The 17035-nt window shown below is 43.7% G+C and overlaps 1 protein-coding gene across 1 annotated transcript in view; it reads right to left on the bottom strand.

Annotated features, from left to right (window-relative positions):
• Nucleotides 1–386: 386 nt before the first annotated feature.
• The window catches only part of Hmga2 (high mobility group AT-hook 2), a 120385-nt gene continuing 103736 nt past the window's right edge, over nucleotides 387–17035 (bottom strand). The window contains exons 4-5 of the mRNA XM_036170183.1: nucleotides 13246–13278; nucleotides 387–463 (exon numbers count right to left, since the gene is read on the bottom strand). Coding sequence (XP_036026076.1) covers nucleotides 416–463; nucleotides 13246–13278 — 81 coding nt within the window. The 3' untranslated portion in view covers nucleotides 387–415. The remainder of the gene's footprint in view (nucleotides 464–13245; nucleotides 13279–17035) is intronic.

The raw sequence follows: 17035 nt of genomic DNA on the forward strand, positions 1-17035 counted from the left end.
GTTTGAATGTAGTGACTGATTCAGCCCAACACAGAGTTTTCCACCCTTGCTTATCAGATCCACACACTATTAGTAGGTTAAGGAAAAAGAAAACAGTCATTAAGAGTTGCATTGTTAAACTGTGTCCCCCCGTGTTTACAGCAGTTTTTTTTTTTTGTTTTTTTGTTGTTTTTTTTTTTTTTTTTTTCACTAAACCTGGGACCGTGAAGGGATTACAAAGAAAGCGATTAATATGGTCCTTCTGGAGGTTATGTGATTTCGCCCGCCCCGCCCCGCCCCTCGCCCGCCCCGCCCCTGCCCCACCCCCGCAGAAAGTGGAAAGACCGTGGCAGTAGAGAGTAAGTGGTCACTGCGATGTCTTCTCCCTTCGAAAGATCCAACTGATGCTGAGGTAGAAATCAAATGCCGGTGCCCCCTAATCCTCCTCGGCCGACTCTTGCGAGGATGTCTCTTCAGTCTCCTCCTGCAACACAAGAGAGGGCCGGTGGGTTAGGCCTCGCTCTGGGAGCACGGGCTTCCTCTGCTCCGTCCTTCACCACCACTGAGCTGGCTTGGCTGCTTCCACCATGCAAAAGCTGAGCTTGCTCAACTAGAGGATGGCTGTGACACTCCCCGCCCTCTATTCCCAGGCTCCTGACCCGCTGGTCATTGAGGAATCAAGAGGTTGTCTTTTCCCAGGGCTGCCTTTAGTCCCTGTTGACTTAAGGCATCACGGTTGCTGGTCAGCAAATTCAATTGTTTGCCCTCTGGAGAATGTGGATGTCGGATCCCCAGAAGCTTTACTCACTAAGAAAGAAGAGATTCCCCCCCCTCCCCCAAACAGCATGCCAGCCATTGGTTTAAAAACAAAACAAAACAAAACAAAATTGGCACAGGTAGTCTTAAGAACAAGTTAGGGACCTCGAACCCACCTGCCAGATACCTGGAATGGTAGCTGGCGCTGTTTTGGTGTTTGCAATATTTGTTGTCATAGATGGGAAAGCCCAGGATGTAGACGTGCAACATACCCAAGTTTCCACGGGGGGCCGGGGGGGGGGGGGGGGTGGGGGCAGGTTTGGGTCAAAACTACAGTTTTGAGACTGGTGTAGGACTCCTCTGCAGTCAGTTCGAGAGCAAGAGAGCCGGTTCCTCATTCTTACATTTATTAAAGCCCATTTTCAGACAAGGAGCAAAGTTTGCCATAGCTGCTCAATCTCAATACTAAATCCGTCAACATCAGGCAGACATTTAATGGTGCGCCAGCCAGCCAAGCAGAGAAAACCTTATATATATATATATATATATATATATATATATTTTTTTTTTTTTTTCAAGGCCTGGAAATAAATCCAATTCCTCCTCCCCTCCCCCCCTCTTCCCCTTCATTCCTTATGGCCCTGGAATTTGTTGGGGTTCTGCAAGCTGGTGTAAGCTGCAAAGTCCTTTTAACTTTTGCTTTTTTTTTTTAAACAAACCTGCAACACCTTTTGGGACACGGGGTGGTAAAGCGGAGACAATAAACAGTTCTGATAAAAAGTGTCACTAGAGGGAGGTGGATTTTTAGCAAATGCTGCTGCCGGCTGTCTCCAAAGACAGCATGTGAAAAGGATCCCGGAAGAGAGGTAAACATTTACGCCGGTGGCCAAGGGAGCCCCATTTAAGAACGGCCGGCTTACAACACGCTTATCATGCAGCCTTCGTACTTTAATCGATTTGGTTGTCCACAGGGCTTCATTTTTGTCTGGGTGGCTAACGGACAGAATTTATACCTCTCTTCCTTCACCAGGTCACTACAGAATACCACTCAGCAGAGCATGCCTTCGGGCTTGTCTGTACTACCTGACCAAACTTCCATTCATTAGTGTCTGAAACACTTCAGCTGTGAAGGGGGCTCCTAAATGTTACCATGTGTGACACTTCTTCGCAAATGGGAGGGGAGAAGTCCGCACAACTCACACACACATGCACATGGCCATGGAATCTTTATCCTGTTTTTTTTGTTTTTTTTTTTTTTTCCCACAGACCACTGCTTCCTATAAGTCAAAAAAGGTTTCAAACATTCCCTTTCCCCCCAAAGACTGAGAGAGCTGTAAATCCGGGGAATAAACAACACATACAAATGAATGGATTACAGCTTCCAACAGAAGAGAGTCGTGGCAGGCAGCATCCAGTCACGGGAGTTCACACCGGTTTTGTTTAGTCTGCTTTTGGTTTTGTGGGAAATGTGGAACGCATGGAGCTACCACCCCTCTCCTCCCAGGCCGCCAAACTGCGGGCTTCACATCTTGAGGAGGCAACAGGCCGTGACCCCAAGATTCTCTGTAGAGTCCTGGTTAGGAAGGAGTTTGTAGCAGGGTCAAAGCCACAGGCAGACAGCATATAGAGACAAGCCCGGGGATCAGCTGCCCTGTGACCCTGTTTTTTCGCTTAATAGTTAAATTCCAGAAAGTCACTAAACTGTTTGCCAGATACCCTCTTTGTCCCCTCCAGAGGACTCACTTCTCATAACACATGGTGTGGACTCATTTTAGGTTGCTCCCTTGGAGCGGGTAGGCATGTTTTACTCCATCCTCTCCCAGGGAGCAGATTTACAGGATGAAGTCATGCTGGAAACCCCCCTGGACTGAGCTATGGATATTCTATTTCATTCATTCATTCATTCATTCATTCATTCATTTATTTTGAGCTGAGGATCGAACTCAGGGCCTTGCACTTGCTAGGCAAGCACTCTACTGCTGAGCTAAATCCCCAACCCGGCTATTCTAGTTCTATCAGCCTGATACTCTTTTATCTGTTCACCCAAGGATCGGGAATGAAATAAGATTTCTCAGGCCATGAACTTACTGAGACCTTGCACTAAATGGAATGTGATCGGCTTTATAGAATGTTCCCAGGAGCCTTGTTTGATGGGAGCTCCTGCAAATCCCTATAGCTAACCCCCTTAGACACAACTCAGCCCCAAAGGATGGCTCCTTGTTTCCCTTACTTAACATTTCTTAATACAACATGGGGAGTAGAAGTAGTTTTATTTATGTGTCTTTCCTCTGACCTTGAAATTCTTTGGCTGGTAACTATCAGTTAGGACTGGGAGCTTAATGAAGAGGTCAGTGTGGGAAGTCTCGCTCCGCCAAACGTGGGGTGGCAATGTGGCTCTCACATGTTCAGCACGCTGGGCTTCTCAAAGGCTTAGGGGAGAGCTTTCTTTCTTGGCACAGCCTCGGCAGGCCTCCCTCCAAAACAAGGCCAAGGTGTCAAGGGGTTGACACTGGCAGCGTGGGTGGTACTTCCCAACTCCGCCAGCCTCAGCTCTCATCTCTCTAGAGGCCTGGCCTTTTGCCCTTCTGTATGCGGCTGCCCTCCTGTCGGGCACAAAGATACCTTTGGAAAACTGACTGGAGCCCTACACTCACACCCGGGGATCCCGTATCATGCAGAGAACAGAAAAAAAAGGGGGGTATTCTGGGATAAGCAGCCATCTCTGGTGTTTCAAAGGAAGCCTATCACCACCAACCACAGAGAAAATTCCCATCAGCCTTCAGGCTCAGTCCTCTTGAGTAACTTCGAAGACATGGCTGGGGGCTGCGGACCACAGCTTGTACCCCCGGGGCGTGTACCTTAAAGATGGGTGGCACACTTGCAACACCTTGCCCGAGGAACCGCGAGGGATTTAACTCGCCATGGCAGCCTTAAGGTACTAAAGAGATAGAAATACTGAGTTGTACACAGCCTATTAGGGGCTGGCTGGTGAGTGGGGAAACCAAACAGTAGCACTCTGGTCAAAGAAGGATTAGCTGTGCAGAATGGGGCTTCGGGAACGTTATGCTCAAAGGACTTCAGAGTAGAGCTGCACAGTGACATTATGTTGAGTGACTTCTCACTACATCCCTTGAACACTGAACACATCCCTGCTACTTTTTTTTTTTTTTTTGGTTTTTTGAGACAGGGTTTCTCTGTGTAGCTTTGCGTCTTTCCTGGAACTCACTTTGGAGACCAAGCTGGCCTCGAACTCACAAGAGATCCGCCTGGCTCTGCCTCCCGAGTGCTGGGATTAAAGGCGTGCGGCACCAATGCCCGGCACATCCCTGCTATTCACACAGCTACTTAGGGAGATAACCAAGGATACACCAAGCTGGGTGAAATGTGTTTCCCAGAAGAAAACTGATGGGAGGGAGGAAGGGGGTGAGTAGAGTTAGAGAACTACATATTTGCTATACCTCTCAGAAAATGGCACTCATTTTTGCCTTGGTTTTTCTTTTGTCCCTGCAGAGCTCTGGCATTGCTTTGAAAGCTTGCAGATAAAATCCCTAGGACACATGGGGCTGGAGAGATGGCTCAGAGGTTAAGAGCACCAGCTGCTCTTCCAGAGGTCCTGAGTTCAATTCCCAGCAACCACATGGTGGCTCACAACCACCTGTAATGAGATCTAGCGCCCTCTTCTGTATACATAATAAATAAATAAATCTAAAAAAAAAAATCCCTAGGACACAGCTTGCATCTATTGTTCCATCAAGTTGGTTCAACATCATGGTCGTATCTTTGGGTATACTTTAAGTGATTACAGAAGCAGGAAGGTGGTTAGTCTGGTACCTGACGTTAATTTTTGTGGTAAGTGGTACAGGCAAGGATGCGAATTACAAGGCGTTTAGTTAAGAATAGAACTTGGGGCTTAATTTTCGGAGGAAGAGTAAATAGCAGGTCTGTAGTGGAGGAGAGCATCTGGCAAAGTTGGTGGCAGGTGACATTGTGATGTTTGTGATATTTGTGATAAGAAGGGCAAAAATCACAGAAGTCCACACTTCAGGCTCCAATAAACCTTCGTGTGTTTTTGTCTTAGTTGCAAAGAATTCTGCCAGGGTTTCATCACCTGATGCTACAGATCAGAAGTGCTTCTGTGAGCCAGGCTCTGTCACCAGCCAGCCCACAGAGGGTTGGAGGGCCGCTACAGTGAAACGACATTCTCAGACACACTGTTGGAATTCGAATATATTTGAGGCCCGTCTTCTCAGAAGAGAGGTAAAGGGTTCTCCTCCCCAGCCTCAAAGAGCAGGCACCGATCTCGTCAGTTGTATCTGAAGGATCCACAAAACTATAAGTTCAAGTTTTTCTATCATGTTTTCCTTCTTCTGCCCTATTGTTGGACTCAAAATGGACTGGGATTGTGTGACTTCGTGAAAAGTGACTGTTTCCTCCAACTAGGAACATTTGGCAGCAGGTTTTCAAAAACCATGTGAAGTGCAACATAACCCATGTAACCCGGTGAGTGCAACATAACCCATGTAACCCAGTGAGTGCAACATAACCCATGTAACCCGGTGAGTGCAACATAACCCATGTAACCTGGTGAGTGCAACATAACCCATGTAACCTGGTGAGTGCAACATAAACCATGTAACCTGGTAAGTGCAGTGGCAGGAATATGTCTTTCAAAACGAGATTTGGTGAAGCTGGGCTGTTTATAGCAAGACATGGCTCTTTGTTAGTGCTACATGTATTTAATAATATAATAACTATTAGGGTCACTCGTGCATGCCACCTTCAATGAAGTTGCTTTTCAGGTCTTACATGGGCATGTTTCATATAAAGAAGGCTGATACTTTGTTTGTTTGTTTTGTTTTGTTTGAGACAGGGTTTCTCTGTGTTGTTTTGGTGCCTGTCCTGGATCTCGCTCTGTAGACCAGGCTGGCCTGGAACTCACAGAGATCCACCTGGTGCTGCCTCCTAAGTGCTGGGATTAAAGGTGCGTGCCACCACTGCCCGACCAAGATGGCTGATCTTAGATGTCACTGACCACGGACACCAGGGCACTAGAAGGTCATGTAATCAAGTGTCTTATTTTCACTGTGGGAGACCAGGAAGGCCAATACCCATCTTGTGGTTCTGTATGGTTCTCTGACAAAAGTGTGCCAAGCATATGGGTAGACATCCTGTTGGCTGGGCGTGGAGAATGTTGATTATTAACCCAGTCACCTCTTCTGTGTTTCCTTCTATATGTGTGATTGAATAATAATAGTGTATTGAGAGGAAAGAAAAACATGTTGTTAAATAATTCGCCATCAAGAAAAGAAAAAGATGTCCTAGGTTCTTAAAACATATGTCTCGTGGCTAGGTATTGAATTTAAGGCCCTGTACTGTATTATCATTCATTGCTTATTTTCAGAGAAGGTGTTGCTAAGTTAACTAGGCTGGTTTGTAGCCCAGGCAGGCCCACTTCATTCTCATGGAATTACAGGCCTGCTCCATGAGGCCAGGCATAAAATGCACTAATGTTTGTCTTGACATAGTTCTGCCTGGCAAGTCTTACAAAAGATGTAGCACAGGTCCCTGGGACAACAAGAATGTCTCTGCCCTGGGATCAAGGGCTAGTTAAAAAAAAATGTCTTGAGATGGAACTCACATTTGTCAATAGTGCAAACAGTACACATTTTGTACAATAGTGCAAACTACTCACAAATTTCAGAAACCATCATTTCTAAGGCATGGATTCTGCCAATTTTTCCATTCTTTGGACAGGAACCTTGTATGTGAAAAGTAACTGAAGATGTAACAGAAGGATTCATGTGTGATGGAAAGCATTCTGAAAAACTTCCAAAATCATCCATATTCCCTTTTTAATGCAAAGTAATTTTAAAGTATGGCTCGGGTGAAGTCCGCTCTTTGGCTGAGTGCAAACTTGTCCATTGGTGGCACAAGCCAGGAGAAACCCTTTCTTTCCCTTCCATTTCTTTGTATAAAACTTTGATTGGCCATTGTGTCTTATTGTTAAACAACAGAAATTTCCAGAACATTAATGAAAATCGTACCAATATTTTTCATTATCCTGAGTTTTTTCTCTTTCCATTTTTCGAGATTATTTTTTTAAAATTTTATTTATTTATATTTTATGTCTGAGTGCTCTGCAGGTATACCTGCACGTCCAAAGAGAGTATCTGATCTCATTACAGATGGTTGTGAGCCACCATGTGGTTGCTGGGAATTGAACTCAGGACCTCTCTGGAAGAGCAGCCAGTGCTTTTAACTGCTGAGCCATCTCTCCAACCCCACCCCCTCCTTTTGTGTGCATGTTTGGTATACTTTGTGTGTTTCTGCATTTTTGCAAGCATGTGAGTATGTGTGTACGTGCTCTTGAGTGCACAAGTATGCATGAGCATTGGAGGCTAGAGGCTGATGTCTTGTCGAGATGGGTCTTCACTAACCTGCTTGTGGTAGAATCTGCTAAGCTTCTGCCTTCAGAGGCTGGAATTTCCAGCATGCTACAATGCCCACTGGGTATTTACATGAGTTCTGTGATCTGGACTCGGTCCTGACATCTGTGTGGCAAGCAATTTAACCGGTGATGCCTGTCCCCAGCCCTGCTTTGAGTTTTGACTTCTGAATAACAATAAAAATAGCAATAACCATAGGAGATTAACAAGTAGTTATTATTCAGCAGACATTTGAAGATTCAGCAATCCTTCCCAGCCTGAAGCCCATTCTATTCTACCATGGGGACTTGCTCAGAAAGACTGGGCTTGAAGGCTCATTACTATTTATTCTATATTTAGTGTGGAAGATAATTTAGAAATGTGATAAATACTTGGATTTGATCCAGCTGACATCAAAATGCAAAGTAATGGCGGGACGTCTGCGATGGGAACAGGAGGAGCAGACAGTGGTAGGCTAAGTCACACTGCTAAGAAGTGGAACTTAAATAAACAAATACATAAACCAACCACAATAACAGCAACAAAATTACAGCAAATGTGTCAAGTCCACTGTCCTTTTGCCTCTGTTAGGAGCTACGGTATCTCTGTAGCCAATCCTGGACAAGAGGCAGCTGGCCTCACCTGGCCAATGCTGCCTTATTAGGACAGTTAGCTAAGCTAATTACGGCATCTGTTTAGAGTTAATGGTCCTGATCTTTCCCCCTGCACTTCCTCTGCCCTCTGCCTCGTCTGTGCTGCTGTGCCCTTGAGCTGTGTGAAACACTGCTTTCCACTTTCCTCTCTCCTTCTCCCTTGACCTCTGCAGTGCCAATGGGTCAGGTCAGAGGTGACATCAGAAAGTCTTTCCTATACAACAAGACATCGACACTCAAGGAAGTCTTGGATGGAATCCTCCGTGTTTGCCACTTGGTACCAAACATTTATTGGCCCACAAAATGTTTTACCAGCTTGGAAGAATGTAAGCAGGGAAATAAATCAATCAGTACCCTTTATGGCTTCAGTGCATAAATCACAGGCTCTGGAGTGAGCCACTGGTGACTGTAAGTCTGATTTATTATGAACCATTTACTGCATTTTGGCCAAGGTACCATGTAAAAGGTGAGTGCTGGAGTGGGAATGCTCTCTTCTCTCTCCATCCTCCTTCCTTCTTTGTGTGTCTAGACTAAAAGTGCCCAGTAAAAATGCCTTCTTTGAGAAGAATATGCTGGCTGTAATTCATCAACTTGCTTGTCCCCAAATGAAATCTCTCATTTTGCTCCAAACAATGTTTAGGTTGTCTGCAATATAAACATCCTTAAAACTGCCCTTGAAGTTGCTGTAAAAACATTCAACATTTTGGAGGGGGTGAGTACCACGTGAAAACAGGTTTTTGGAGATTCTGTTGCCCAGGGGCACAACTCACATAGAAGATATTTGCAGGTAAGAAATCTATTTTGCAGTGGAATGCTTTGTTTCTGTTCTTCAGAAAATGACTGGTTTTCAATTCAAAAAGAAAATTTTTTTTTCCTGTTTTAACAGCTCATGGAAAGCTTATAAATGGACAATGTGTGCTGAATGATGGAATGTTGTAAGAATTAAACAAACACAAACAAACAAAAGCTTGTTTTCCCTTAGATGAGCAAAACGTCTGAATTATATATAAGGAGCCACGCCTAATCTTCACCAGACGTGTTAAAATGGGAACTTTGAGAAATAATCAGACATAGGGAAGCTAGTGGAACCTTTTCAGAAGGTAGGGTTAAAGACAAAAACCCAAGAAAAAAAAGTTCCTTCATTCGATATTAATAACTTGAAAGAAAAGTTTATCACTTCTTCTAAAATAAACTTTCTAAAGATGTGGTTGGGGATTTACCTCAGTTTGCTGAAGAATTCACTAGTTTCTAATTAGCTAGTTTCTATCTATGTACTGCTTACTTTATTACTTTAAAATACAAAGTAACATTTCTAGTAAGCCTTGTTTCCTGCAGTTTGGGAATTTCAAGAGAGTCAATGTGAACACTGCAGACGCCTTCCCCTTTAGACTGGCAGGGATGAGTTCTTGCCCATAAGAATTATGGGAAAGACTTGCAGTTTGCAATTCATGGCACCTGGTGCATTTTTCCAAACTCAATCCCTCCCTCGCAGAGTTTGCCTTAATTTTTATAAACACACATGCTTATAAATACAAACACATATGCTGAGACAGCATCCTGCCGAATTAGCCCCCTCAGAGTGACTTTTTGATGCTTTTATCCCAGGGAGTTCGAGCATTCTTTACCACAGAGCCCCTGTAACTCAGCATTCATGTGACATATATACAATGGAGGTGATCCTGATGATTTTCATCTTAAGGGTAGGATTTAGCAATTGCCATACAATTTCCCCCAATTAAAAAAATCATTTAAAAACAAGTAATGAAAACATTAGAGAAAAGGGGGGACCATTTTGAATGAATAAAAAGCTCTAATTTTTTTTTTTTGAAAATGTAAATCTTGAGACATGAAAAACTTAGCAGCCGAAACAAGCTAGAACATAATGCCCTTCCCTGATATTACGAACTTCTCACACTTTCCTTGAGAATTAGGGAAGAGTCGTTGTTATCGGGCCACATTTCCTAGATGGACACACAGGACAAAGTCCAGGGGATGGCCAGAAGGAAGCACTCTAGTCATATGCAGGGCAGCCTCTTTGCTTTACGTGTGACCCACTTAATCTTGCTGATGGCCGCCATCTCAGCGCAGGCCCTGAAGTAGTGATGAACAGCGGCTAGGAGTCCCTGTCAATCCAGACGGCCAGGGGACAAGCCCTCTGGGAAGGAATTGTGAAAGGAACATATGGGAGAGAGTCTTCGGCTGTTCTGTAAAATTTACATTATCCTCTGCGGACTTCCATGTAGTGCCCATGTTTACATAATTCATCACTGTGCCTCGAGACAATGTAAATCAGGCAGACCAACAAGCCGTGTTCTCTTCCCTCCTAATTCTGTCCGAGCTCCTTTCCTTTAAAGGGAAAATTTGGAACAAGGTCTGTAAAACAGCCAGACAGATCAGGGACAGCCATTGCTTCTCTTGTGGTTTCTTTTAGATTCCCGATTCCCCCGGGTGTGTGTGTGTCTGTGTGTGTGTGTGTGTGTGAGAGAGAGAGATTTCACTTATATTGTCCTTGGTGTTGTAAAGCCCAATTTGCAATCATTTGTAGAGCCATTAATGATTTCTACCTGTAAGGTGTATGTTTATGCCTTTCTACTAGCCCACAAGTGATTTATTCCACCTACAGCATCTCCTCCTACGTATCCTCTATGGATCACATATACACTGACATTTTGTGCCCATTTGCTCATTAAACAAATGTTCAAACATCTTGCCATGTTTTTCTTTTTTCACCCAGTATGCGCATTCTTGGCTGCCCATTAGGCTAACCCAGAGAGTTCATAGAAAGTACTTAGGCAAAGGTCTTCAAGCCAAGCAAGCAGAATGGATGACGTATGGAGCCAGTGGTTGTAGGTAAGTGTTTAGCAACTTGTTCTCTAGGAAAACAATGGTCTGGATAGCAAGCTTATGCCAATTCCCATGGTGCAAAGACTCTCACATAGTGGACTTCCAGTGAACACGGGATTTGGAAAAGATGTTCACATCCAGCTCAGAGTTCAGGCACTTTGTATTATATGCATATGAATCTTCTCTTAGCACAGATGCAATAGGAACCTCTGCACCCCTGCAGTTCTGACGAGTTACTTTTCCTATGACACCGAGTTGGAATCAATGCTATCAAACCACATAGGGTTATTAATCTATAGACCATGATGCAATGCTGAGCCCCAAAGTAGCCTCCTGACTAAAAAACACAGCACCGTTCATTCACTTTTTCTTGATTTTCTTCCCAATGAAGGATGAAAAGTTAGAGCATATTGAGTGTTTGTTTACATTTCGTTTAATTAAATATTGCTTAAGAACACTGAAGAGCCGGGCGATGGTGGCGCACGCCTATAACCCCAGCACTCAGGAGGCAGAGGCAGGTGGATTTCTGTGAGTTTGAGGCCAGCCTGGTCTACACAGTGAGATCCAGGAAAGGCACAAAGCTACACAGAGTAACCCTGTCTCGAAAAACCAAAAAAAAAAAAAAAAAAAAAACAACCAAAAACCAAAACCAAAAGAGAACACTGAACATTTTTAGTACTGCCTGTGCCATGCTGGGAACAACAAAGCGAATGATTTTCATTGTTGTCCTAGTATAACTTTGCATTTATCCAACTCATAATACGTGTAATTATTTTCATTCATGTATCCTGTATCTTTATATGCATTTGAAAACTTTAGATTTTTGTTTGTTTTTTTGTTTGTTTTTCTATGTAGCCCGGGCTGCCCTGGAACTCCCTCTGTAGACCAGGCTGACCTCGAACTCAGAGATCTACCTGCCTCTGCCTCCAAATTGGTGGGATCAAAGGCTCGTGCCACCACTGCTGGGCAAAAACCTTAGTCTTATCCCAAGCAGTATTTCTAGAGAGGTGTACGTATGCTAAGGCTGCCTGCACAGTATTTTTCTAAGCAAAGCAACACTGTTTTAGGAGAAAGCTCTCTAGAGAAACCAACATTTCTACAGCTATTTTCAATTAGGGAAAAGAGGTCTACAAAGAACTCATGCCTCAGGACACTACGTATGACACTACTTACTGACTCACTTTGCTAGGTTCTACTTGCATGTCCACAGGGGAAGAAAATAGCAGGACCTCTTTTGTTTCACTCTTGGTTCTGAGAACTGAACACAGGTCCTCATGAATGCTAGGCAAGCCTCCACCACTGAGTGACATCCCAGGGTATATTCTTATACTTTCTTAGTTTACAGTCTTGGAAACGATGATTAATTCATACGTCATTCTTCGAGATATGTTTCTCCAACAAATGCAAATTCCATGCTTCTATGCATACGCTGTAGCTTGGACAAGAAACTCCAGGCTTATGGACTAAGAGGACTTTAACTTACTATTGTCGAGTTATCATTCTTAAGCGAGACCTGAGAGTTCAGGAATGGGAAACACTCACATAATTTCCAGGTGGCCAGCCTCACTGCAGGCGTTTTAGGATATCAAGTACTACAGAATAATTAATGGTCTGCTGTTTTCAGCCATACATCAAGAATAATTCACAACTAGTAAGTACTATGGCAAGTCAAAGAATTGTGGACAGTCAGGAGGAGAGGACAAAATTTAGTGTTTAAAAACTGATAAAATGGGCTGGAGAGATGGCTCAGCAGTTAAGAGCACTGGCTGCCCTTCCAGAGGTCCTGGGTTCAACTCCAAGCACCCACATGGTGGCTCACAACCATCTGTAATGAGATCTGGTGCCCTCTTCTGGCCTGCAGGCATACATGCAGGACGAATACTGTATACATAATTTAAAAAAAAATACATCTTAAAAAAAAAAAAAAAAAAGAATTAGTAAAACAAGCCAGGGACTGTGGCTCACGCCTTTCATCCTAGCACTTGGGAGGAAAAGGCAGGTGCATCTCTGTGAGTTTGAGGCCAGCCAGGTTAACACAGTGAGTTCTAGGACAGCCAGGACTATGTCAAAAGACCTTGTCTCAAACAAAAAACAAAACAAATAAACAACTAAGAATTGATAAAACATAATAAAATTAAATTCTTATTTAAAGCCCTGATAGAGTTTTTTGTTTTGCTTTGTTTTGTTTTTTTTGGGGGGAGGGTATGTTCCTTGTGTTTCTTTTACACTGAGGCCTTTGGTGTTTCGTTTCTGTTTACACACACACACACACACACACACACACACACAGAGAGAGAGAGAGAGAGAGAGAGAGAGAGAGAGAGAGAGAGAGAGAGAGAGAGGGAACCATGGTGTGTGAGTGGAGGTCTCTCCTTTCAACATGTGGACTCCGGGGTCTGAACTCAGGTCATTAGGTTTGGCAGCAAGTGCCTTCACCAGCTGAATCATCTCACTGGCCCTGTTTGGGTTTCTTAGTAAATAATCTCAGAATATGTATATATATACACATATAGTCCTGACTCAGGAGGATATAACATATTTTACTTGAGTGCTTTGGGGAGAAAAGATCATAAGGGATCATGCCTTACCTGAGCAGGCTTCTTCTGAACGACTTGTTGTGGCTAAGGAAGAAAGAAACAAACAATTGTTACATTTTAAAAGGAAACACGCAGAGGAAAAGAGCCGAGTATTCACGCTTTAAGTGTAGGTGTGGACCTGCAAAGCAAAGCAGAAAATTCAATATTCAAAAAGTTCATCTAGATTAAAGAGTGTTTATTCATAATCTCCGCTTGTGAGGGAAAGAATACACATTCTTTAGTACTCATATTGAAATAAATTTGCTATAAGAATAACTCAGTTTTCAGTCTGCATGCCATCAAACTTGAAGAGTGGAAAACCCTAACATCCTAACTTTTTTTTTTTTTAAATTTTTTTTTTTACCAAGATAAAACTTACTGCCCAATTCACTCTTTTAAAGTGGCAAATTCAGAGGAATCTTTAATCTATTCAACAGGTGCATGATCAGCACCACAACCTAATTTTAGAACATTTTCATTTTCCGTAAAAGAAATTTTGTATCTCATTGTGACCGTTCCCCATCACTTTACACCTCCCTCAGCAACAACCTCCTAAGCTGAATTTACCATCAGTCTACCCTCTGTTAGATTAAGTGGCTTGCTCCAGACATTTCATAGTGGAAGAATCGTGCCTCCGGTCTTCTCATGTGTCTGCCCTCTCTTGTTGAGGAATTTAATTTCCCAGTGAGGAGGGCAAGTCATTCGGTACTATCTGAGATGGCTAATCTTAATTGCATTGACAATAACCATGGGAATACACCCCTGGGTGTGTCTGCGAACGAGTTTCCAAGAAATGTTTAACGGAAGGGAGAGGACCCACCCTCAAAGGGGCAGCACCATCCCGTCGTCTGAGTCCCAGGCTGTAAAGGAGGAAGAAGAGAGAAAGGAAAGTGACCACCTGCCTCAGGCTTCTGCACCTTGAACTGCAAGCCCAAGGCTAGCCTTAAATCGCCTTTTTCTGGGTCTTTTGTAACAGAACGGAGAAAATAGCTATGATGGTATCAACAGTTAATTCCTTTGTATGCCAAATGTATACCAACCACATTTTACCTATCTGGATGTTCATGAGTTGGTGTCTATTCCGGCTATTCCCACCTCTTGGCTATTATGAGCGGCTCCTATGAGCATTCATCGACACACTCCAGCGTGGGTATGTTTTCACTCACTGTGGATAATGTGAGAGTGGTATTGCTGAGTGATAATGACAAGCCCCACCCCGTCCCCGCCAGCCACCCCAATTTGAGCAGCTTCTAGATGGGTTTCCAAAGCAGTTACGCTATTTTACAGACCTGCCAGTGATGTAGGAAAGTTCTAATTTTTCCACACATGTCCCAGCACCTGTTACTGTCTGTCATTTTTATTCTAGACTTCCTCCTGGTTGGAAAGTTAAATGCCATTGCTCCTATTGAAATTCTCTATTCCCTAATTACAGGAAACATTTTTCATGTGCTTACTAGTCAACCACTTAGCTTCTGTAAGGAAATGTGTATTCTACTGCTTTGCTCATTAAACACACACACACACACACACACACACACACACACACACACACACACACACCTGCTATTCCTTTTTCTTTCAGCATTGAGACCTGTGCTGACTAGTTTTATGTCAACTTGATACAGGATACAGTCATTTGAGAGGAGGAAACCGTGGTGGTGGTGGTGGTGGTGGTGGTGGTGGGGGAGTCTCCCTAAAGTCAAGCCTGTAAGGTGGGATCATCCCTGGGCTGGTGACTCTGGATTCTGTAAGAAAGCAGGCTGAGCAATCCACAACGAGAAGGCCAGTAAGCAGCACTTCTCCATGGCCTCTGCATCCAGAGTCCCGCCCTGTTTGAGCTCCTGTCCTGACTTCCTTCAGTGGTGAACTATGATGTGGATGTGTGATCCAAATAAACCCTTTCCTCCCCAACTTGCTTTTGGTCATGGTGTTTCATCACAACAATAGAAATCCCTAGCTAAGACAAGACCCAATGTTCTTTCATGCTCTGGGTACAATCCTTGATCAGATCTACAGTGTATGAACATTGTCCCCTGTTCTATGGATCCATCCACTTTGTTTGTTCATTTGTTTTTTGAGACAGGGTTTCTCTGTGTAGCCCTGGCTGTCCTGGAACTTGATTTGTAGACCAGGCTGGTCTCGAACTCACAGAGATCCACCTGCCTCTGCCTCCCACGTGCTGGGATTAGAAGTCACACGCCACCATGCCCAGCTCAGGTGATGGTGTCTTAGGAAGATTTATTTTCCTATCTCCACCTGTGCGGTTCATTGTCCTGGTAGAACAGGACTCCTCTCTTCTCTTCTGAATGAGCCTTCTGAGTGAGATCTTCCTGCAGCCTAAATTAATTTTCCAACAAAGTTCCAGAAACGACTTTCATTCTTCCGCGGTACAAAAGGGGTATTGGAAGCCCCAGCCCTTCAATAGATTGCTTCCTGAGAACGTGTTTATGTCTGATTATAAGCCCTATTAGTTCCGTGTACACATTCCTGAAGTTTGGAAATATAACTAAGCCACCTTGATTCAGAGATTCAAAATAAAGAAATAAAATTGTCCTTCAGAAACGTAAGAGGTGAATTAAACTCCCTCTGTCCAGAATATAGAATGTCTGTAATGGAATGATGTTTTCTTGGATATTGAAAATATTATGTAAAGTTAGCAGAGTATTTTTTTTTACAGATGGATTATTTAAAAAAAAATTTAAAGACTTTAAAAAAAAGGGAGGAAAGATATTTTTACTTACTGGGGAAAAAAAAGACTTTGAACAGCAGTAGAGATAACATCACCATCATCAAAGCCCAGGTTTTGAGATGATTTTTTTTTCCCCCAGGCAGACTTGAACCCAGGAATCACAGGGCTTCGTGCCTCTTAGGATTCCAAAGTGTGTTGCTGAGAGAGTATTCATTTCCGAAAGGGTCACTTTTAAGAAGAAACCGCCTTGCTTCCTCCTCTTTTCCCCTGCCGCTTACACCTGTACACTTTAACTCCCAAACCGTTTCAAATCCACACACATTCCCCGCAGGCTGCCTGGCTCCTACTGCTCCTCCCCCCCCCCCCCCTTTTTGGCTGGGGAGCTCCATTCATGCGAGTCCCGCACAGTGCGTCTCAATGAAGCCCTCTGAAAGGGCTGCCAGCTCGCCCAATTTTCCATGAATTAGGTCCTGACACTTCAGTGAGGGGAAAGACAGTGTCTGAACCTCTGCCAGCCTTGGCTCCCAGCCTAGTTTATGTCACAGAACTTCTCCTAGCTACACACTTCATCCTTCTCAGGCCACCAAACAAACAGACCCTGGAATGCTTTCAGGGCTGCTTGTGGTTAAGGCTGCTGGGATGTTTTCCCAGCCTCTGGCACCCGATGGCTCCAGACTGTGCCCAGAAAGTTGTTGTTGTTGTTTGTTTGTTTTGTTTTTATTATTTTATTATTTTTTTATGAATGGCTTTGGTCTGAAAACGCAGACCAAATCATAATAATACTACTGCCATTCATAAAAACAGAAAGGAAGCACACTGCCAGCCAGGAAGCTGCACAACAAACTGTAAGCCTCTTATCTCGCCTGAGGCATCTCTTAGCTCAGAACTAAGTGTTGAGACCGGGAAGCAGGATTCTTACAGTTCTTGGCATCAAACACACTTGGCCGCTGCATCTTCGTAAAGATCGGGTGATAACTCTGCTTATCAATCTCTAGCGCAGCCAACATTATGTTTTCATAAATCTTAAAAAAAAAAAAAAGCCTAATATTTTACACATGCGTATCCTGCAGAAAGGTGAAAATCCTTTATATTTTTAACACCTGCCTCCACGTG

Source organism: Onychomys torridus, chromosome 20, assembly GCF_903995425.1.
Source record: "Onychomys torridus chromosome 20, mOncTor1.1, whole genome shotgun sequence".
Lineage (NCBI taxonomy): Eukaryota > Metazoa > Chordata > Mammalia > Rodentia > Cricetidae > Onychomys > Onychomys torridus.